A 23,592-nucleotide genomic window follows, 5' to 3' on the forward strand; every position below is an offset into this window, starting at 1 on the left:
TTCCTGGTGCCAGTTTGCTTTCTCGTGCTTCATGATTCTGCCCTGTAGCTTAGGGGTTCCAGCCTTATTAGCTCGTGAAAAGTTATATGGCTTTAAATAGAAACTTGTGCTTAGGAAACCCTGAATATAAGTAATTTGCAGGGACTGGGCATTAAGGACATGAGAAATGAAGGTTCCTGAAATCTTTGTTCAGGGCGTGGATGCTGAAAAGGCACACAGGGCTTTTGGTAAGACATGGGTACAGTGAAGGCCACTAGGACAAGTAGGAGTGTGGTCCTTCCCCCAGGTCTGGAAGGAAGGGCATAGGCAGAAGGGAGTGTGCATGACTCCTGGGGATAGCTTTACAGCAGAAAGTCGGAGAGGCATGAGATCAGCTCCTCCCTGCAGGGACGCTTCAATCTGAAAGGGAGGTCCAGGCTGTGGTCTCACGGTGGGCCCTTTGCCCCTTTGTTGGTGGTATCAGGAGAAGGCGAGTTCAGAAGGGGCAGACTTTCTAGAAATTGTTGTGTCTCATCCAGAAGCCCAGAGCTTGTCTTCTGGTCAGTGATCTCCACTCCCTTCCTGGTTTCTTACGTTGAAAGTTTAGAAAGGAGAGAAGCCAGAGGCTAGGGTGGGAGCCCAAGCCTGCTGAGCCCTAGCAAGGGCCCCAGGGAGTGCCTTGTCCACAAAGTAGACATCTGCTTGGGGACACCAGTTTGTCTTCTCCCTGCCTTCTAGACACAGAAGAGGAGATGGCCTCAGGGGCATAAGCTGGACAGAGCCTGGTCTACCCTACCAGAGAAGGCTGCTGTGGGCTCTGGAATGTAAGGCAGGCAGGCCCTGCTTGTCAGTTCAGCTCTGCCTCAGTTCCTGTGCCTCAAGCCACTTGACCAAGACCCAGCATGCTTGGCCATCCTTTTGCTTTGGCAGGGAGTTATATTCCTAGACTAGAAATGAAGCTAAATCATTTCCCCAGGCAGATACTACCCTAAAATGTTTGCTTCATCAAACCTGAAAGCTCTCTGCTTGTGTTCTTCTAAAAACAAGGACATTGTTACTCATTCCTCCACCTGGCCCTATACAGGGTTCATGCTCAGCAAAGGATCCAATCAGTCAAGCCCCCACCTCTACAAGGGGCTCTTATCCCCTCCCACTCCTTCGAAAACTCACTTTGGCGTAATACTGGTGTCCACTCTGAACTCAATGCAGCCCTGAAGCAGAAAGAACACTGGTCCAGGAGTCAGGCATCCCTATTCTGGCCTCAGCTCAGCTACTGATTTGCTGTGTAACCCGTAAGTTACTTCTCTTTGGGCCTAAAATGAAGGGGAGACTAGATTAGAGCTTCTTAAACTTCATTGTAGTCAGCAAAAATGGTAGAGTAGGGAACTTGAAAAGCCTGTTCCTCCAAAAAAGTGACAAGATGGCAAAAACTGTCAGAATCAACTTTATGAGAAATCTGAAAATGAACTGAAAGTTTACAGCAACAGCAAAAAAAAAAAAAGCTTTAAAAAAATAAAAACAGTCTTGGTAAGAGGGTCTTGTGGCATTCTCACTTACCCAGCCTTATCCTCCTCACCCCAGCTTGGCAGCCTCAAGAACAATATCCACAGTCCTTTATAGGTTCTTAGCAATGGATGGAGCAGAATGGACCTTGTTCTCAAGAATTATGGTTGGTTGGTTTGATCTGTCTGGTTGCTCCCAGGAAGATGGACTCAAATGACTTTCTTTTATTTTACCTAATTTGGAACTCTCTAGGTGGAGGTGTCAACCCTCAGGGACATTTGAAGGCAGTTTCATCAGCACTAATGCCTGGAGAGAGGGATAACAGTTGGGGTAAACAGGTGACAAGTTGAAAAGTTTGGAGAATAAAGACTGACAGTGTGATGCTTTGCAGAGTAATGGTTTTGGAGTGCTCCCACTAATTCCTGGGAATCTGGAAGGCCAAACGCATGTTCAGGGCTGGGCATATGCTCAGAAGACTTGCCTCTGGCAGACCTTCAGGCTCTTCATTTGCAGGAAGTGAATGCTACTGCAGAGTCACAGACTGGCTGGCTGAGTATCAAAAGATTGCCTCCAATACACGCACAATACATGTGCAGAGACTGGGAGATTGGGGTTTTGTTGTTCCAGGAGTTAAAGGAGATAACGTTGAATCATTAGAGGCCATTAAGTTAGCTGAACAGATACTTCAGTGGCCACACTTGACGGAGAATACAAATTTTTAAAAAATCAGAGAGTCACTAGACAAACTACAAGAAATTCAGCAAGCAACAACAACAAACTCAAGAAGGGAAGAATCTGATTTCCAGAGTTTTCACATAATTAATGTTCAAAAAATGCCCAGTTTTCAACAAAAATTACAAGGCATGTAAGGAAACAAAGTATGACCCATATACAGAAAAAGAAGATCACTTAGGTTCAAGAAGATATTTGAGAAAGCAGAAGAAAGAGTTGGCAAACTTCAAGATAGGTCAGTTGAGACCTCCCAATCTGAAGAGAGAAGAAAACAGAGCCTAAGACCTGTGGGACATCATCAGGTATACCAACATACACATAATGGGAGTCATAAGAGAGAGAAAGCAGAAATACTTGAAGAAACAGTGGCTGGAATCTTGCAAATTTCATGAAAGACATTAATCCACACATCCCAGGAACTCAAATCATAAGGGGTATTTTTATGAAGATCTTCTTTGAGACACATTATAACCAAAGTGTTGACAGACAAGGAATTGTGAGTCAGCAATAGAGAACTGATTGTCACATACAAAGGATCTTCAAAAATATTAACATCTTGATTTCTTGTCAGAAACCATGGAGGCTAGAGGGTTACGGGATGACATTCAGTGCACTGGGAAAAAATGTCAACAGGAATCCTGTATCTAGCAAAATAGTCTTCAAAAATGAAGGAAAAGTTAACATTCCTGGGTGAACAAAAATTGGGACAGTTTTTTGCTAGTAAACTTTCTGTATGAGAAATGCCAAAGAAAGTCCTTTAAACTGAAATGAAAGGATACTGTAATTAAAATCCACATGAAGAAATAAAAACATTGTTAAGGTATTAACATGGCTAAGTTACTTCAGTTGTGTCCAACTCTTGCCATCCTATGGACTGTAGCCTGCCAGGCTCCTCTGTCCATGGGATTTTCCAGGCAATAATACTGGAGTGGGTTGCCATTTCCTACTCCAGAGGATCTTCCTAACCCTGGGATTGAACCTGCATCTCTTATACCTCCTGCACTGGCAGGCAGGTTCTTTACCAGTGTACTACCCAGGAGACCCGTAAGTACTTTAAAGGGAGTAAATGCTCCAATTAAGAGGCAGATGTTGGCAGACCAAGGACATACCCTAATAAAATGTTTAATCCATCAAGATATAACAACTATAAATACATATGCATCGAATAGTAGAGCCCGAAAAATCAGAAGCATGACAATGGAAGGCAGAAATAGTTAAGCAATAGTGGTTGGAGACTTCAACACCTCACTTGCCCTATTGGATAGAACAGACAAAAGGAGTAAAATACTTAGGAATAAATTTAAACAAGGTGGTGTAAGACACACTTAAAAATCCTGTGCTCGTGGATTAGAAGACAGTACTGTGGAGATAGCAATACTCTAAAAATTGATCTATAAGTTCAATATGTATCAAAAACTTCAACTGCCTTTTGTCCATGTGGACTGGCTGATTGTAAAATCCATAAGGAATTGCATGGGATTCCTCAAAAAGCCAAGAGTCTTGAAAAGGAACAAAGAGAATTCATAGTTCGTAATTTCAAAACTTGCCACAAAGCTGTAATTCAGTGTGATACTGGCATAAAGAAGGTATATAGAAAGATGGGATAGAATTGAGATGTAAACCTCATGCTAAAATGATTTTTGACAGGGTGCCAGGACCATTCAATGGGGAAAGAATATTCTCTTAACAACTATCCACAAACCAACTAATGAAGTTGAATCTTCACCTCACACCACATATAAACATTGACCTAAAATAGCTTTAAACAAAACAATGTAAGAACTAAAGCTATAAAAATCTTGGAAGACAGGAATAAATAATTCATAACTTTGGATATGTCAGTGGATTCTTAGATTGATAGCAAAAGAACAAGCAAAAAATAGATGAATTTCATCAAAACAAACTTGGATATCAAAGGACACTATCAAAATAAGACAACCCACAGAATGGGAGAAAACACTTGCAAATCATACTTCTGATAAAAGTTTAGTATCCACAATACATAAAGAACTATTACAACTCAACAGCAAAAAGGCAACCTAATTTTTAAAATGGGCAAAGGATTTGAATAGACTTTCTCCAAAAAATAACAAAAGTGACTGACAAACATGAAAAGATGTTTAGCATCACTAATCATCAGGTAAATGCAACTTAAAACCATGAGATACCACTTCACATCTAGTGTGATGGCTATAATCAATGAGATGTGTTGGGGAAGATAAGCAAAAATTGAAAATCTTATATATATATTGCTGGTAGGAACGTAAAGTGGTACAATTGCTATGCAAAAATGGTGAATCTTCAAAAAGAGTTACTATTTGACTCAACAATTCCATCCAAGAGAAATGAGAACACATACCCACCCAAACTTATGCATGAATGAATGTTCATAGTGTTATTCAGAATAACCCCAAAGTGCAGACAGCCCACGTGTCCACAGATTTGATGAATGGATGAATAAAATGTGCTAAAGCTACATAATGGAATATTATTCAGCTATAAACAAAAATGAAGTATTGATCTATGCTACAACATGGATGAAGCTTGAAAACATGGTAAGTGAGGAAACGTTAGATACAAAACACTAGTGATTTCCAAGGGAGGGTGGGAGGGGGAGTGGAGAATGACTGCTTAATAGTACAGGGTTTCTTTAGGAGGTGATGAAAATTACTAGAATTAGGTGATGGTGATTGCACAAACACTGTGAACCCACTGAATCTGTACTGTTTTAAATGGTTAAAATTTAGAATTTTATGTAAATTTTACTTCAGTCGGAAAAAAAGGTAAAAAAATTTAATATGCACACACATTCCTTGGGCAATCTCATTAAAATGTAGATTCTGGGCAGGGCCCGAAATTCAGCATTTTTGATAAGCTCCCAGGTAACTCCTTATTGTTCACCCATGGCCACATACTGAGTAACAAGGCTACTCAGAGCGCCCTTCCACTGCTGCCTTAAAATTCTGGGCCTCAGGTGCCTCACCTCTTGAACCCACCCCTGCCCTGTCCATCCCTGTAAATAAGGGTGGAAGCGTGAAGATGGACTGGTGCTCCTAGATCTGAGTCTGCAGGGATGCGAGCCTCAGGGCTTGGGAGCAGATGGAAACAGGGCTGTGGCTGCAGAGGTCACTGTCAGCAGACAGAGAGGACCAAAGAAGTAGGTTTTATTTTGCACAAAGCTGAGGAAGCCAGGCCAGAATGCCTGTTCTGTTCTCAGAGGAGGGCTATCGTGTCACTGCCAGCTGCTGGGCGGCTCCAGCTCTGGTGCTCAAAAGCGATCTGAAAGAGAGGGGGCAACCTGGTGGGTGAGGGAACAGGTTCTGACTGTGCCTGCCCTCCCCTGCCAGGGACTCCTGTGCCAGGAACACAGAGCTCAAGGAGGAAGCTGCTCCGAGTCAGGGTGGTGCTGAGAGTGGAACTCTGCCAGATGCCCCTTCCTGATGGTGGGCTACAGCAACCCGGGGGTGTGGGCAGACAGTTCTTTGGGAGGAGTCGGGGGGGATTCCTCCCAATTCTGTCCCAAGGAGATGCTGGAGACGCCCTGGCCTGTCCAGGTTATAGAGTTGAGCAGCCGTCCCCACCCAGCTGCCCAGGCTGCTCACCATTTCCATCTCCGAGGAGGTCGGGGATAGGGCTGAAGGGCCCCGGGGGCAAGTTCCAGGCCAGCTCCTCCAGCTGACCCAGCAGGCCTTTGACTTCTGCCTCCAGGTGCTCCACTGTCTTCTCCACCGTCTAGAGCAAGGAGAGAAGGCGGAGGACAGTAGGGGAGTGGAAGACAAGAGTGAGGTCAGTCTTGCTTCATCAGCCACATCCTCCGCAGCCCGTGGCAGTCAAGAAGGGTGCAGTGGGAAGAGAACTAGGTGCCGGGGGACCTGTGTCCTCCTGGTTCAGGCGCTGCCCCATCTGCCTCTCAGCTCCCAGATGACAAAATTCGAGGGGCTCACTCAAGGCCACTCCTAGCTCTGGCGCTCAGGGGTTTCACTTAATCACTGGTTTGGGGTGTGGACGGACTTTGGATCCCTTTTCCCATTTGAAGATGACGCCACTGGGAGCTCACATTTCTTTTGTTGCCCCGCCCCCTGGTGGCGACTCTGCCAAATGACCGTTTTGGCATTTTGAAATTTTCTTTATTCGGGGGTTCTTTTTTTGTAAATGAACCCCTTTAGTAGTCTGGCAAAACCTATAGACTCCCATCAGAAGAATGCTTTCACTGAGAAAATAAAATACATAGGATTTCCAAGGACATAAACTGCATTAAAATATTAAAGTATTTAAATTTTGATATAAAACTGATTAGCTTAAGTAACAGCAGGGCTAACAACTACTGAATTTTTGACACACTGATTAAATATGTTGAGATATTCACAGTGACTATAATGGGATGAAATTACGTGATTTCTATTGATGACAAAGTCAAGGTACAGTTTTTCGTCTATAGTGAATGAGAGTGCTAAACTTCAGCTAAAGGTTTGTGAAATAAAGTGCAGGTTTTTTCCCCCACATAAGTTTATGGGTTACAAGCAGTAGCTGTATAACAAAACACAGTGACTGAATTTCCACCCTCTCATCTGGTGAATATGCAGAGATCTCCGGCTGGAGGCAGGCAAGTTCCCAGGAAAGGCAGGGTCTGTTGGGGGCTGGTCAGCCCAACAGTACAGGTGGCGCACGGAGATGTTTACCATGGTGGCCAGGGAGCAGGAGTGGCCTAGATTGCCCCAGTTTCCAAAAACCAGACTGGCTTGAGCCCTCCAAAGCCACCAGCCTGGCTGATGGTCCTGAAGCTGAATGTCCTCCCAGGTCACCCTCATTACCTCCTCTATGACGTCCAGCCGACTGTGGACAGCCATGTATCTGTCACACCCTGTGCTCTGAGCTGAGTCTCCTCGGGAGGGGATGAAGGGTTCATCAGCTGTGGGAAAACAAGTCTTGTCACTGTGGGGCCCTTGGTTTCCCTGTAACATCAGAGTCTCTTACAAAGTACCTGGCTCAAAACAAAGGAGGTGAGTCCAGAAAACAGTCCAAAGAGAAGCAGAGAGGGCCAGGATGTGAGTGTAGGGCTGCCCTACTCATTCATCTCTAGGGCCCTGGTCACCTACAGACCCAAGTGGGCATCCTTAAGGAGGTGCAGCCTGAACTGGGTAAGAAAAGGAAGGGAAGGAATGTTTTAGCCAGAAAGAATGAATGTGCAAAGATAGACATGAGGTAGCATGGCTCAGCGCAGAAACCCTTGGGAGTTTGGAGTGGCTGGAAAGTACTGGGTGGGTGGGGGATGAGACTGGAGAGGTGGATGATGGAAACAAAGCCGGGGTCCTAATCAGTCAATCATGATGTTTTTTTGGGGGGTTATTTTAACAGGAGAGCCACGTAGTCATATATGAATTTTTAAAATAGAATGAATTGGAGAGATTCATCTTTAAAGGCAGGAAGTATCGCAGTAATCGGCGTAAGAACTGGTGAAAGGAGGAGACAAGCTGTAGGAAAAGAGGAAGAATATGTGGAGATATTTTAGAAATAGCATGATGTGCCACATGGTGTGCTCAGCAAATGCGTAAACTCAGCCAACCTCTAGAGCCAATTACTACCCACAGTTTACACATAAGGAAATTGAGAGGGGTGAAGTGATAGGTCCAGCATCACACAGCCAGTAAGTGGAAGCACTGAGGTTCAACTTGTGCAGCATCGTTTTCCTCCCCACCGTTGGCTCCTCCTTGATCCTTCCTGGCACCAGCAACCTTCACACCAGAAGTCTGGTGTGAGCTCAAGTTGCAGGGTTGGTGGCTCTTGAGATGTTTTCAGGACATCCAAGTTGGCTGGGTCCTTGAAAAACACGGACACTCAGGAAGGGGGACACTACCCCAGAAACAAAGAGAAGCCAAGCACTTTAAAGAGGACGAAACTGCACAGCCTAAAGAGGCACTGAGGTCTAGCAAGATGAAGATGGAAAACACAGAGCAACGAGCTGATGCCGAATGCCGTCCCAGCACTTTTAGGAAGGAGGTGCCAGCAGAGCAGAGTCTAGCTGCAGTGGGATGAGAAGGGAAGGAAAGGCCAAGAGAAGGAAACAGAGATCCTAGAAAACGTTACCACCAAGCTTGGCTGCGAATGGAGATCAGATCACAATGTCTAAAGAAGTGTTTATTGTTATTTCCAGGTTTTTAAGCATTGAAGAAACTAAACCTTGCTTTTAACTTGAGGACAGGAAGAACCCAGGAGAACTGAAAGAATGCATTTCCTGAAGAGATGCGAGGCCACAGAATCCAGAAGTGGGGGTGGGGGTGGGGGTGGGGGTCACACGTGGAAGGAACAGAGGACACGCTGCAGAAATGGGTAAAAAGTTCTACTTAAAAGGGTCAAGAAGTTGAGCGAGTCCCACCTAATAACCGCTGTTCACTTGGTGAAGAGGGGAATCATCTGCTGAAAACTCATGCAGGGTTAACAAAGAGGCGAGTTCGTTGTGAAGTTCTTGGGAATTCTATGAGTAGGCCGATAGACACAGCCACTAAAATGGGAGCCATAGCCAGAGTACTTTCACCATGGAAACTGCAAACGCTGTGTTTCCCGAGAGCCAGTGCATCAGCACCCCCGGGTAAGAAGCTTGAATAGAGGGGGGTGAGGAGAACGAGGCAGTTAGGAGGATGATAGGGAGTGACAGCGCCAAGGAAGCCCCACCCCGGCAGCTCAGCAGGTGGGTGTTAGCAGCAAAGACATGGGTGGGCAAGCTGAAACCTGGGAGTCCAAGGGATGAGTGCAGTGAAGGGCAAAAGAGAAAGGAGTTGAGGATTCAACCTGCCAGGGCTTAAGTAACTGAGTTCTGGAGTCTGGCTTGAATAAGCAGGGGGGAAAGGGCCAATAAGTGGACTAATAATTGGGAGAAATGGAGGGGCTGAAGGCACTGGAGGTCTCGATGCAGTGATGGGAGTAACAGAGTTTACTGCAATTTTTAGCTTTGAGAGGTGGAGCAGCTTCACAGTGACAATACTAAGGTGTGGGCATCTGAAGCAGAGTGGGGGTTAAGAGTTATTGGACTTGGAGCTTTGTAAATGCAAAACTCTTGTAACGCTAAGACTTCAGTGTTGGCTGGGTTGCCCGAGGGGACATACAAAGTTGCCTAGAAGGTTGGCAGGCCTTGAGATAAGGATAGAGATGATAAGCCATTTTGCTGGTGATAAATGTGTAACTCTGAAGGCTGGGTGACTTGTCCAAGATCACACAGTTAGCAAATGACTGAACTCCAAGCACCCTGGCCGCCTCCTGGCCGCACCAGCTGGTTTTCTTGGCTTTACTTCTGCCAGAGTCCCCATACCCTAAGAGTCTCTGGTCTCAACTCCATCTGGACCCCAGCTCTTCCATCCAGGGGTGAGAGCCAAGCACAGGGGCAAAACTTCCTTCCACTCTGAGCATCTTTTGTGGAGAACAATTTCGGTTTTTACTTTCTGCTTTTTATTACATCCATCCACTGAACTTAGGAAAACCTCTTCAAACAACACTGGTCTTGTTGACTTTGGGGAGGGAGGGAATGTTATAGTGGCACTTTGGTTATTTTTTTAAAAGGAGTCTTTTAGAGATCTATCCTGAAATATTTACAGATACAATGCTATTATGTCTTGGCTTTACTTCAAAATAATCCAGGCCTGGGAGTGGGAGGAGGCATGGGTGGGAGTACTGAATATTGGTCAAGATTGACCAAGACTGGTAATTGTTGAAACTGAGTGATGGGGACATGGGATGGGGGTTGGAGGGTTCACTCTGCTATTCTACTTTTGCATGCATGGTTTGAAATTTTCCACACGATAAGGCAGTTGTCCAGTGAGGTTGTCAGCAAAAAGCATGAGTGGTCATGGGCTTTGTGCATTGATGCAAAATGTTCTGGATGGGTGTTGGGGGGTGTTCTGAGACCCCACCTGGAGGGCTGTGCTCCATTCTGGGTCATTCACTGAGAGAAGGCTTTGGACAGGCAGAGGCAGGTCTAAAGGGGCCACTGTGTAGGGACTCCAGATGTTGACTCATATGTCTCAGCTGAGAAAACGGGGGTGCTCAGCTACAGAGAAAGGACTTGGAGGGGGCAGGCAGAGCTGTTCTCAGCCACACAGAGGTCTGTCCTGGTCTAGGCCTGTGCCCACACACACCTTCTGCAGGCTCCGCCCTGAGAGGCCTTTGGCCAAGCCTTTCCCCTGAACGCCACCTGCCCTCTCTCAAACCCTAAACTACTCTTCTCCCCCTCCCCCACGCACTCAGGCCAAGAGGAAGCAGGGTGACCCTGCCGGCCAAGCAGGGCTCTATCAGCCCTCTAAGTTACAAGCAACATGAATCTGCTCGCTCAGCCTAAAACATCCTGTTCTCTGCGTGTCTGCGATGAGGTCTGACTTGGCTCCCAGACCCCTCCAGGGAAGAGGCTGGGCCGAGGCTCTGCTCTCCACATCACACGGCAGTAATCCGTCGCATCTGGACACAACTCCACCCTGGGCTATGGCACAACTGTCTGAGCTCATCCAGGCCTCCCAGGGAGCTCTGCTGAGAGGGCGGGTAGGGGGTCGGCGGGGGCGTGGGGGGAGCCCGGCCAGCTGCCCCGCCGCACCCTTCCCCACGGGGGTTCTCATGGCGTTGACCTCAAAGCCTGAAGGCAGAAGATACACTGCAAGCCTCCCTTCTCAGCTGCACTCTGGTGCGGCCCGTGGGAACTTTCTGCTCCCTGAGCCTCTGCTGCCTCCTCAGAACAAGGCTTTTGGGGCGGTGGGGAGGGCGAGGCACTCCCAAACAGATGCAGTGCACCCAAGGTTCACCTGTCTCCCAGACCTCAAATGAGCTACCAGGACAGAACCGGATGAGTCTAAGGACAAGTCGCTTGTCTGCCCAGAAACTCCAGCAAAGCAAGAGTTAGGCAAGGACTCCCTTTGCGCTGTCTTGCCAGTTAGGAGCTCATGATAATGTCCGCCAGCTTCACGGGGCTCCAGGGAAGCTCAAACCAGAGGAAGAAGAGTGGGGGAGGTGGCAGGATTATCCTGCCCGACCACGGACGGCCAAGGCTGCGGTTCCCATTGTTCCCTGCCTTTCCCTGCTCGCCCCCTCCCCTGCCTGGCCAGTTGGGAAATGGACCTTCTTGGATGCAAGGTTGTTTTCCTTGGCCTGGCGCCTGCTCAGGGCCTATGTGCACCCTGGCCTGCGGCCTTGGGTGGAACGCCGTGAGAGCAGGCTGCCGGTGGGGGGTTGGGGGTGGGGTGGGACCAGAGGCCCAGCGCAGGCTAGGGGTAGACACTCCAGTTAAAGGGGCGTGGCCACTGGGCCCCCTCCCACTGAGACATAGGAGAACTTTTTTTCCTCTAGACCTGAACACTCCACTAAGAAAGTGCACAACTCAAATGATTTCTGATCCTGAAAAGTGCTGCTCTGACCAGCTACACTTGTAGATTGGGGCTTAATTCTATGTGACCACATTCAGTATAATAAGTCTAATAAATTTGACCACATTCAACATTTGTATTAAAATTTCTGCTTCATTCCAAACCAGTGTTTTTTTTTTTTAAAGTAGAAGAATGCTATTTTCAAACAATTATATGAAGAACACTAATCTGTGGATCTGCTCTGGCTGAAACAGGAGAAGGCCACTTAAGCCCCCTCAGAGGGAGCTCAGATGCTGGGAAACTTGTTATTTTGGGAGCGATATGTTGCCTCCCTTGTTCTTTGGTCATTTTCCAGAGGTGGATTTGAGCCTTGCCGGTGACTCTGAGGGTTTACCAATACAGTCAGCAGGTGGTTACAGTGAGGATACAAGCTGAGCTGCTGTAACAAAGAGCCCTCCCCTGCCCCCCAGTCACACACGTGTTTATGTCTTTCTCACTTATCAGTTCAGAGGTGGACTGGCTGATGCTCTGGGCTGGCAGGCAGCTCTGCTCCCCTCAAGGCCGTACAGGAAACCAGATTCCTTCTACCTCAGAATCCTACGTTTTTTAATCCACTGGGTTATAAAGTACTAGAACATTCCTAAACCCCCACCACACCAAGGACTAGGAAGCCATCCAGGATAAATTTCTCTCCACATGCTGTGAACAGAACACGAGGTTGGGAGTCAGAGGTGTGGTCCCACCTCCACTGCTGACTGACTGCTCTTTGCCTCTCACTCAGCTTCTTCTGCAAGGGATCCTCCCTGCTCTGTCTACTTGGCAGGACTGCTTACTGACTCAAGGGGCTTCCACATCTGAAGGTACCTGAGAACTGCCAGATGATGTGCAAATGCCAGGTAAGGCATTCACCAGGTGGGTTGGAGACTGAGCAGGTCAGTGTAAGCCCCTATGGTCTTCCCTCTCCACATAGAGCCAGTGCTCTTCACTAGGTAACTCTGGCTAGGTCTCCTTAAGGTGGGGAGGCATCTGCTCTGGGACTACACTGTGCAGGGGTCCAAGGGGTGCTTGGGAGGCACTTCGCCAACAAGCACACCGAGGGTTCAAGGCTGACTGGATTTTCTGGGCTCTGTTATAAGCCAGTCCCACTTGCTGGATCCTTGGTTTCTCCACCTTCAGAATGGGTACAGCCATACTCTATATTTGAATCCACTATCAATTTATGATCACTTATGTACCAAGCTTTTTTCAGTGTTTACCTGCATTATTATCTTGTTTGCTGCTGCTAAGTCACTTCAGTTGTGTCCGACTCTGTGTGACCCCATAGATGGAGGCCACCAGGCTCCCCCGTCCCTGGGATTCTCCAGGCAAGAACACTGGAGTGGGTTGCCATTTCCTTCTCTAATGTGTGAAAGTGAAAAGTGAAAGTGAAGTCGCTCAGTCGTGTCCAACCCTTAGCGACCCCACGGACTGCAGGCTACCAGGCTCCTCCATCCATGGGATTTTCCAGGCAAGAGTACTGGAGTGGCTTGCCATTGCCTTCTCCGACTATCTTGTTTAATTCTACCTACAAGCTCAGTACTCCTACATCACTTTTTTATAGATTAGAAAACCAAAGATCAAAGAGGTTGAGACATGCCCAAGACCACACGGCTAGTAGGTGGTGGGGACAGGATTTGAATCCTACCTGCTTGACACTATGCTGTGCTTTGGGAGTTCTGTAATGCGTTAAGGGCCTCCCATCTTGGGATCTCAGCTGCCTCCTCTGTAAAATGAGGGGCTGGACAAGCATGGGGCAAAAGGGACATGTACACATGACACCTGTGCACCTGTCCTGAGGCCCAACAAGAGCCCAAATGTGTACATTGGATCAAATTGTCTTTGAGAGGTTCACTCCCCTTGTCATCCATTTTTGTAAGAAGAAATGCAGTGATCCTTACCATGTGTGCTATGTGCTAAGTCACTTCAGTTGTGTACGACTCTAAGTGACCACATGGACTGTAGCCTGCCAGTCTTCTCTATCAATGGGATTCTCCAGGCAAAAATACTGGAGTGGGTTGCCATGCCCTCCTCCAGGGGATCTTCCTGATCCAGGGACTGAACCCCAGTCTCCCGCGTTGGCAGGCAGGTTCTTTCCCACTAGTGCCACCTGGGAAGATGTCTCACCACAGCTCGAGCATCTTCTTTCACCCAAAGCAAAAAAGCAGAATTCCAATGGAAGACATTCCACAGGGACCTGGAGTGATGGTGGATTCCTGTAGGCCCTCAGGCATGGATGAGAATGGCTAATGGGACTACACTCTAGGACTTGAGACCCCTCTGATAGCAAAATAGAAAAGGAACTCAGCTGAAGTCTTAACTTAGAAAAAAATTCTCCAGAAATAACACAGAACAGTCTATTTCACTCAACACATAAAAGACTTTATAGAGCAATATGAAAAATCCTAATACCACAATTGAAAAGGCTAAGACAATTCACAAGAATTAGAAATGACCAATATTCATTTGAAAAAAATCCAACCTTGGCAGTAATCAAAGAAATGAAAATTAAAGCAATAAACCATCTTAAAGTATTCTTGCAAAAAATGTCTAATTGGAATTAGATGATGCTTCTAGATCTAATTCCCAGTTTATAAGACAATACAGGGAAAAGGAGAACATTTAAATGACATATAGAAGATGCAATCAGCTAAAATTTAAATGTGAAAAACTATAGGACTAGCAACGCAGTTTCTTTACCAAATAAATTTAAGAAAAAAGAGAGAAAATAATCCTCTAAAGAAACTTAAAGCTTACTAAAAGAAACTTAATGGACATATCAACCAAAAACCAAATGTATCCACCTCATTTGAATCAAACAAACCAAATATAAAAACATGACACAATTAGGGACATGAATACTGACTAGACATTTGATGATATTAAGGAATTATTGTCCATTTTTAGGGAGTGATAATGGTATTTTAGTTATTAAAAGATTATTGATGCTTTAATAATACATAAGGTAATACTTATAGATGAAAATATATAGTGCCTGGAGTTTCCTTAAATCTGAGGGAGGGGAGAGAAGGTGGATTAGATGAATTAAGATCTGTCAGGAATCCATGGAGGTTCCTTACACTATTCTGTGTGTATAGCCAAAAGATTTGGTAATCAACAGTTAAAAAATGGTACAATTGTCTGAAGTCTGAAAGGTTATATAAAAAAATGTTTGAACACAATGTGAAATTACATTAATACATTTATACTTTCTTCTTTTTTCCTTAATCTGAAGCGATGAGCATGATCAGGAAGAAAATAATGTTTAAAATGGCTTTAAGAAAAAAACGTATATACCAGTCATAGCTAAGGGGCCACAGAAGGTCAGCCACTGTGGGCAGTGGCCAGCTCCTCCCTCTGGGGGAGCACAGACTCGGCTTTGTCCCCTCAGCTCCTGGAGGTGGGGACTCTGGAAAGAGGGGGCAGGCGGTGGGTCAGGGAAGTAGCCGGTGGGAGGGTGGCACTGTGGGCCAGGCTCTATGCTGGGTGGTCTCAGCCACTGCTCACTCAGACTGTGAGAAAGGGGTTGTTGGACCTCCTTTGCCAACCAAAGTGGAGAAACTGGCTCAGAGAGGTCAGTGGAGCTGTCTGAGGGGGTGAAGGAAGGAGCCAATGTGTGTTGACAGGTGTTCTGCGCTGGGCACTTCCCTTTCCTCCAGCTCTGGGTGGCTACCATTCTTCCCAACTTACAGAAGAGGAAACAGCTTCAGAGAGGGGACGTGACCCACCCAAGGTCACTCAGCCAGGGGCTGGCCAGGAGCAGGACTGGCCTCAGCCCTTTCCATGTGCTCCCAGTTCCCTGCCAGGGGAGCTTCCATCTTAACACAGGGCACTTCCACCGGCTCCAGGTGGATGGGGGAGCAGCCTGACACAGGTAAGGGTGTGGCTGAGGGGGCCAGAGACCTGCATTCCTGGACAGACTGAGCCTTCCCCTCACCTGTACAGCTGTGAGCATCAGCCGTCTCTGGTTGAGGTTGGCAAGAGAACTTGGGTAAATGTCAACTGTCAAGTGCTATATAAAGTGCAGTCTTGGGGTGGCGGAAGGAACATCTATGCGTACACTACAGTTAGTCCTTCTGCAGCCTTCCTGTCTGAGCCTCACCTGGGAGGGGACAGCTCTAAGGCTGCTGTCAGGGGAGCTAGAGGGGATAAGGCACTTCAAGGAACCCAGCCTGGAGCACCCAGAGGGCCTCTCCTTCCTGCGGCCTCCTCCCCACCTACCCAAGGCTGCTCAGGCCCTCTGGGAAGCTCTTCAAAAGGCTGACAACTGGCCTCCTCTCCTCTACTGCAGGACCTCCTTAGACTACCGGGCAGGTAAAGCCGAGACCCCCAGGGGCCGCCTGCCTGGCCCCTACCGGCTGGGCCGGACCAGACCTGGGTCGTCTGCCTGTCCAGCATCCCAGGACATTTCCCGGGAAAGGAGGCCTGGGTGCTCCGCAGGCCGGCCCCGCCCTGCAGACCTGAGCGTTCACCTCCTGATCAGCCCCTCCTCCCTTTCCTCCCCACCTGGGGCACTGGGTTGCTCCACCCTCTCTCCGCTGTTTCTCTCAAATCGTCCCGGTTTCAATAGCCTCTCTCCCCCCTCCCCTTTCTCTTGCCGTTTTAGTTGCCCTGTTTCTTTCCCACTAAGCTCCTTGTCCGTTCTCCTCATTCATAGTTCGCACCCATCTGTTTACCTCCGAAATCTTTCTGTCCCAGCCTCTCCCTTTCTCTCTTTATTCTCTCCTCTTTTCTGCGTCCCTCTGCCTTTTTCTGTTTCGTCTTTCCTTCTTCTCTCGCATCTCCCTCTTTTTCCATCTGGCTCCGTTCCCATCTCCCTCCCTCTCTTCTGCTCCTTCCTCGCGGTCCGCGGACTCCCTAGCCCTCGCCCCGCTCCCAGGCCCCACTCACCCGCGAAGGCGCCCGGGGCGCGGAGCAGGGCGAGCCCGGCTAGCGCGCAGAGCAGGGGCCGCATGCTGCCGGCCGGCGGAGCGCAGCGCCGCTTCTGCCGGCGGCCGCCCTCCCCACCCTCCCCGGGATCGCGCCGGCCCGCCTGGGAGGAAATGCTCGCAGTTCCAGCCAAGATTCCTGGGCGGCTCCGGGCTTTCTGGCTCCAGCGAGCCCGCCCCCTCCGGAGACCCCGCGAGCGGAGGGGCGATGTGCCAGGCTGGGCGCCTCCCCAGGAAGGGGCCGCTCTCTGACCCCCCGCGCCTCCCCCTGGGCCCGAGCACAGAACACAGGATGATGGAACCGGGAGCCCAGTGATCCGTTATGAGCCCATTTCACAGACCGGCAGGTTGCAGTTTACAGAAGTGCCACCCACGCCTGTGGCACAGGTTCTGAATCCCTAACTTCATGGAGTAATCAGCTCTGATGACATCAGACAGTGTCGCCCTCAGAAGGAGGCTCAGAAATGGAGGGTCTGCGTTCCACAGAAATTTTGCCCTTCTAAAGGAGTAACAGTATTGTTAAGATACTTGCCAAAGGAATATAGTGGATTTGTTATTGACCGGGGTTCTTAAATAGAAATTGATGAGGACTTCCCTGGTAGTCTGGTGATTAAGAATCCACCTTGCAATGAAGGGAACCTGAGTTTGATTCCTGTTCAGGGAACTAAGATCCCACACACTAAGGAGCAACTAAGCCTATATGCCACAGCTGTTGAGCCCTAGCGCCCCAAGTAGAGTCCCTTTGCCGCAATGGAACATCCCACATGATGGCAACCAAATAAATTTTAAAAAGAAATTGATAAAAAGCCAGATCAGGCAAGGCTTTATTGGATCTCTTACCTAGGCAAGCCAAATAACAGGTATGGGTGCCCTTGCTTTCTCCCTGGGGGAGGGGGTGAGCTGGTCCCTAAATGGCTCTAGGGTTGGGGTTGATCCGTGCCTGGGCTGGAGGAATATGTTTAGGTGGTCTGTGGGCAGGGCCCCTGCTTTTTTTTCTGACCCCTCAAAAGTGGCAGTTGGGTTTTTGGTCTTTTTGTATCTTCTTGTTTCTAGTTTGTGCAACCACACAGTTATTTTAGTCCTCTATAGTTTCTTTGTATTTTGTTACTGGAGAAAACAGTTTGTCCAGGAGCAAGCACTGCAGCAAAGGGTCCCAAGTCCCACCCTGTCTCAGATTTAGGTGTACGAACAAAGAATGATCTCTAAAATTTGATGAGATGAATATGAAAATAAAAGCATGAAAGTAAAAATCCCCAAATATAGGGTTCCCTGTTGGCTCAGCTGGGTAAAGAATCTGTGTGCAATGTGGGAGACCTGGATTTGATCCTTGGGTTGGGAAGATCTCCCACATCTGCCCACTCCGGTATTCTGGTCTGGAGAATTCTATGGACTGTTTAGTCCCTGGGATTGCGAAGAGTTGTACAGGACTGAGCGACTTTCACTTTCCATATATTCAGTTCCATGTATACATATTTTGTCTGAATTTATACTGGGAACCGCATAGACAAGGAACTGGAAGGGTTTACCAAGCTGAGGGAACTGGACTGGAATCTAGCCGAGCTGGCCTCTTGCTGGATATGCCAAAGATTCTTACTAAGCCCAAACGAGGGGCAGCCACTGAGAGCTAGGCTCCAAGGCACACCCAGTTACACTGCAGTCTATATTGGAATTGTGCTGCAGGTGGCGCCATTTACATAAAATACTTCTGCAGTGGGGAGACCTGAAGTTGTACTGGCAGCCCTGTACATTCTTGCACAATGGATAGTTATCTTTTAATATTTTGACAGTTTGATGATGAAAAAAAATTACCTTATTTTTATTTACATGTTATTTATTATGAGTGAGGTTGAGTTTTATTTGCCTATTCAAATACTTTTTTTCCTATTTTCCCTCTTTCCTTTACGCATTCTGATTATTAATCTGATATATTAATATCAGCAAGGGGATCAAACCAGTCCATCCTAAAGGAAATCAACCCTGAATATTCAATGGAAGGACTGAAGCTGAAGCTCCAGTACTTTGGCCGCCTGATGTGAAGAGCCGACTCACTGGGAAAGACCCTGATGCTGGGAAAGATTGAGGACAAGAGGAGAAGGGGGCGGCAGAGGATGAGATGGTTGGATGGCATCATTGACTCAGTGAAAACCATATATTTTCAGAGAAGTTATATTTGATTAGATCAGAAAACTGCAGATCCCAGGTTGGAAGGCAGGTGGACCTGATTCTAAAATTCATGCTCTGAAGCATCATCAGGCCCCAGGTGAGTAACTAGGTACTGAGGAAATCTGGAGGGAGGTGGGGGTAAAGAGAGCAAATCGGGTCTTTGGAGGCTCAGAGTGGCAAGTTCTTCGGTTAGGGAAAGACGACCCATAACTGCCTGCACAGTTAAAGTGCTGTAACGTGCAAAATCATCCTTTCCTCTCATGCTTCCGCCCTGGCAGTTACCACCAAGATCCACAGTTGAACCCTCACTCGGACTGTGATGCTTGGAGAAGTCAGGGGGTGGCCTAAGGTCACACAGAAATGTGGAGACTTCCTCCCAGGATACCCATGCACCCATTGGCAATGCTGCAGGATGTGTGTGGCCTCCCGGGCTGGCCTTTTGTGGCGCTAAATGGGGGTAGGGGGCATCTGGCAGGGCTTGCTCCCCCAGCCCACACCCAGAGGCAAGGGGCCAAGGCAAATGGTTAGTGGGAGCTGGCCATCTCTCTGGAGGTGGAGCGGAGGAGAGGGACTGCCAAGCTGGAAGGGGCTCAGTGGCTGGGAGGGTCAGAGACCACAAAAGCCTCCTTGTCTTCTTGTCTCTGGGCAGACAAGACTGGTTCCATAAAGGTCTCAGGCCGCCCCTCCTCCACACAGATGGAGCAGGGCTGCTAGCCCATGACCACACAAGTTACAGGCGGAGAGAATGAACCAGTGGAGTCTGGGTATAGATGCCTCTGTAGAGGATAGAAGGTGCAGGGGACGTAACAAGGTGAGATTTAAGAAGTCTTTTGTGTTTTGTTTTGGTTTAAAATTCTATCCCCTTTCTGACAGTCCCAAATCCTCCCAGGTAGGGGAAGATGTAGGAAGGTAGGGAAATCTGCTGTGTACAGGCCTAATGCTAACCAGTATGCCGTGAGTAATTGTAGTCCAAAACGCCGACGTTCACTGATGCTGACATTCACTGATTCCGACTTTATGTCAAGTACCGTGCCAAGCACCCTGTGCTTGTTTCTCAGTTCATCCCGGCTGGTACTGTATGAGCGGCGTTCTGTGGTTATCCCAGAGGTTGGTAAGGGCAGTTTCCCACCCTGTGTTCTTTGAAGTGTGATGAATCCACATTTAACAGTGGAGGAAACCAGCTTAAATGTATCCCACCTGCTTAGTTTTGAGATATTTTTTACGCAGATTCACATTGCTCAGCGTCAATTCAGTCCATTGTCAAAATGATAGACATTTCCCAACAATGTGTTCATCTATGACTCCAGGGTCCTGTGGGCTTGGCGGGTAGGGAGTTGTCTGGCATTTCCCCCAGCTCTGTGAGAACCTTATCAGTGTTCTCTGGGGGCGATGATTTCATTTTGCTCCTCAAGACTGGGAGCTGGGATAAAATATAAACTAAGGACACTCTGTGTACTGATGTGGGTTCTTGGACACTTTAACCAGCAGGAAGTGATAAGAGGCCAGATGAGAAATGCAGGCAAAACTTGACTTGGACTTGTGCTGCAGCAGAAGCGAGTGAAAACAAGTAACAGGTGTCCTTGCTTGCTCCCTAAGGGAGGGGGAGCTGGTCCTTTAAATGGGGTGAGGGGAGGGGCGGATCCTAAGTTGAATTAGAAGAGTGGCTTAGGTGGTGTGCCCACCTGCTGCAGGCAGGGCTCATGCACAGTATCCTGCTTTTGTTTCTGACACCTCCTAAAAGGCCACAGGGTTTATATCTTTTTGTATCTTATTTTTGATTTGCTCCAACTGCAAGATGCAGTTACTTTCATAGTTTTATTTGTATTCCATTGCTCCAGGAGACATTTGTCTAGGTGCAAACACTGCAGTAAAGGTCGAAGGTCAAGTCAGTTGGCTGACTATTCAAAGCATTTTGGAGTTAGAATCCATCAAAAGAGGTTCAACCGCTGACTCTGCCCTTACTGGTTGCGTAGCCTTAGGTAAGTCTCAACGGCCTCACCAGCAAAGAGGGGGTAACAGTAAGAGATGACAATTCCCTCGCCTGCTTCTGAGAAGCTTTCCTGGGCTGGTCACTGTTGTTTCCTCACCTTATTTATCTGCAGGTTGGGAGTCTGCTGAGGGTGGAAAAGGTGAGAGCAATGCACAGGCTGGCAGAGGCCCTCAGATGAAGTTCAGGGTTTTCAAGTGTTACCAAGCCCGAGCTTGAACTGCTCATAGCAGGGCAGGCCAGTTAATCTAGAGTCGAGTTGTTGAGGCAAGGAATATTGACTGTGTTTGGAAAGCTGCAGGTTGAGAAGATGGTGGACTAGTTTCCCAAAGAGCCATCTTGCCCAGGTTTGGATGCTAATTTCTTTTATGGAACAAAGAGGAGGAGGCCAGGGTGTCAAGTGAAAAAAGAGATAAGTTGTTGCAGATATTTTCCCGTGAATGTGTTAATTTCTTCTTTCCTGAAGCCATTCACGGATGGGCCTGGTCAGGATGTTTCCTGTGAGTTTAAACAAAAATATTTTAGCTTAATGCTCAGGCATGTGAGGCAGGGTTCTCAGAGACAGGCTATTGTGTATACTTTAAGATGGTGGTCCTCAACCTTTTTGGCATTAGGGACCGGTTTCGTGGAAAACAATTTTTCCACGGACATTGGTGTTGGGGGGTGGGGGGAGATGCTTGGGGCAGGCTGTATGGTTAGTGTTGGTTCAGACTGAAATGTGAGCAATGAAGGGGGTGATTCAGGCAGTAACTTGAGCCAGCAGTGGGGATCAGCAGATGCTTAGCTAATTCGCCTGCCCCTCACCTCCTGCCATGTAGCCCGGTTCTTAACAGGGGTTGGGGACCCCTACTTTAAGGTATAGGCAACATACCTTTAATGATTAACTTGTAGAAAAAGCAATGGAATAGAGGTAAAAGTGAAAGAAACAGATCCAATATAGAGTCAGATTTGCTCTTCCCTGTTATACAGGGAGTCAGGAAAGTCATCTGCAGACCAAGCAAGGTCCAGCAGCTGACTCTGCTTCCTGAAGTAGGTGCAGAGTTTAAGGCCTTATCAAGGAGGCCTTTGAACATGAGTAGGGTTCTTCTTTTCTCTTTCTTTTTAACTGGACAATTGCTATACGGTGTTGTGTTTCTGCTGTACCACAAAGTGAATCAGCTATATGTGTATATATATCCCCTCCCTTTTAAACCTCCCTCCCCAACTCCACCCCCCAAGTAGGATTTTTCTAAGCATGTACTATGTGCCATGGAAATTAGTGGGTGTAGACAGGTGACAGGAGAAGGGGAGCCATAAATCTGGGGAATGTTTGGCCAGGTTATTGAGGGCCTTGAATGCCACTCTAGGAGAGTCAGCCTTTATGCTGTAGGCAGAGGTACTGGCAGGGATTTTGGCTGAAGGATGACTCAATCATGCCAACCCCCTTCTTTTTTAAAAAATCTTTTTCTTCTGAAATAAGTGTAAACTTACAAAATTATACAGTGAGTTCTCTAATATTTGTCACCAGCTTCCCCAAATATTAACATCTTACAAACTACAGTAGAATTATCAAAGTCAGGAAGTTAACATTAACACAATACTATTAAATAAGCTGTTGGGGCAGTCAGAGTGCAGGTTGGAAAAGAATTTCCAGACACAGAGTGTTTCAGAAGGGAATGAGTTTATTAAGAACAAAGAGCTGAGATAATATGGGCGAGCACAGTGGGCTGACCTCCTGACAGACCAGGGAGAATTGACAGTTTTCGTGGGTTAATAGCTAATGTTTATAACCTCAAAGAAAATTCCAGCTGGAAAGTTGGCGTTAGGTGATTGGTTGGGGTGCTATAGAGTGTTTACTGGAGTGGGCATCTTTGCCTAATTGGGAGTCCGGAAGCTTGTTAGTGATGATCAAGGACTTTTGGCAATGGTTACAAAGGGACTCAGCTTCAAAGGTGACCTTGGTTCTGGACTCCACTTCTGTGGCCTTGGTGCAAGGCCTCGCACCTGTGGCCTTGCAGGGTGGGATGCAACATAAGCTACAGAGTTTATTCAGATGTTGCTGGTTGTCTCACTAATGTTTGTTTTCTGGCACAGGATGCAGTCTAGGATCCCACATTGACTCAGTTGTCTCTTTAGGCTCCTTTAATCTAGAACAACAGCTCCTCAGTCTTTTTTTTTTTTTTAATCTCTCATAACTTTGACAGTTTTTAAGAGTTTTGGCTAGTTATTTTTGTCCTTCATAACCTTGACACTTCTGAAGAATATTGGCTAATTATTCTGTAGAATGTCCCTCAGCTTGAGTTTTTCATGAAGTCTTTGAGGTCACGCATTTTTGGAGAGAATCTCATATGAGTGATGCTGTGTTGGGCTTCCCTTGTGCCTCAGCTGGTAAAGAATCTGCATGCAATGCAGGAGACCCTGGTTCGATTCCTGAGTCAGGAAGATCTGCTGGAGAAGGGATAGGCTACCCACTCCAGCATTCTTGGGCTTCCCTTGTGGCTCAGCTGGTAAAGAATCTGTCTGCCATGCGGGAGACCTGGGTTCAATCCCTGGGTTGGGAAGATCCCCTGGAGAAGGGAAAGGCTACCCACTCCAGTATTCTGGCCTGGAGAATTCCATGGAATGTATAGTCCATGGGGTCACCAAGAGTCGGACACGACTGAGTGACTTTCATTTTCTTTCTAGTAAGTCACATCAGAAGTCACATAGGATATTGCTCTGTCTCATTACTGGTGATGTTACCTTTGAAAGATGATGTGGTAAAGGTGATGTCTGCAAGGTTTCTCCATTGCAAAATTTCTGCTTTCCCTTTTGTAATAAATGAGTATCTTGTGGGGAGGTCACTATTATACCCATCCTCAACCTGGTGGAGGGAGCCTTTCTTGCAGTCCCTCTGGGCTGGGGATTATCTTTTCAGGCTCTGATGGGCCTAAAACTGACCTATCTC

General features: G+C 47.4%; 1 protein-coding gene across 1 annotated transcript; it reads right to left on the bottom strand.

Annotated features, from left to right (window-relative positions):
* Positions 1-5,361: 5,361 nt before the first annotated feature.
* On the bottom strand, positions 5,362-16,635 carry PLAC9 (placenta associated 9). The gene is made up of 4 exons (XM_055425347.1): positions 16,479-16,635; positions 7,026-7,123; positions 5,817-5,946; positions 5,362-5,493 (listed from the first exon to the last, which is right to left on the bottom strand). The coding sequence occupies exons 1-4, from the start codon at positions 16,540-16,542 to the stop codon at positions 5,483-5,485; spliced, it is 303 nt and encodes a 100-aa protein (XP_055281322.1). The 5' UTR covers positions 16,543-16,635; the 3' UTR covers positions 5,362-5,482.
* Between the last annotated feature and the right edge of the window lie 6,957 nt (positions 16,636-23,592).

This window comes from Moschus berezovskii, chromosome 12 (assembly GCF_049115385.1).
Source record: "Moschus berezovskii isolate FMDL1 chromosome 12, NW_MosBer_1.0, whole genome shotgun sequence".
In the NCBI taxonomy this organism is placed as follows: Eukaryota; Metazoa; Chordata; class Mammalia; order Artiodactyla; family Moschidae; genus Moschus; species Moschus berezovskii.

Coding starts and splice junctions, on each gene's coding strand:
- PLAC9 (XM_055425347.1), bottom strand. CDS start 16,542: ATGCGGCCCCTGCTCTGCGCGCTAGCCGGGCTCGCCCTGCTCCGCGCC. Junction 7,124..16,478: donor CGCCCCGGGCGCCTTCGCGG/GTGAGTGGGGCC, acceptor GTTTTCCCACAG/CTGATGAACCCTTCATCCCC. Junction 5,947..7,025: donor GGCTGGACGTCATAGAGGAG/GTAATGAGGGTG, acceptor TCCTTGCTCTAG/ACGGTGGAGAAGACAGTGGA.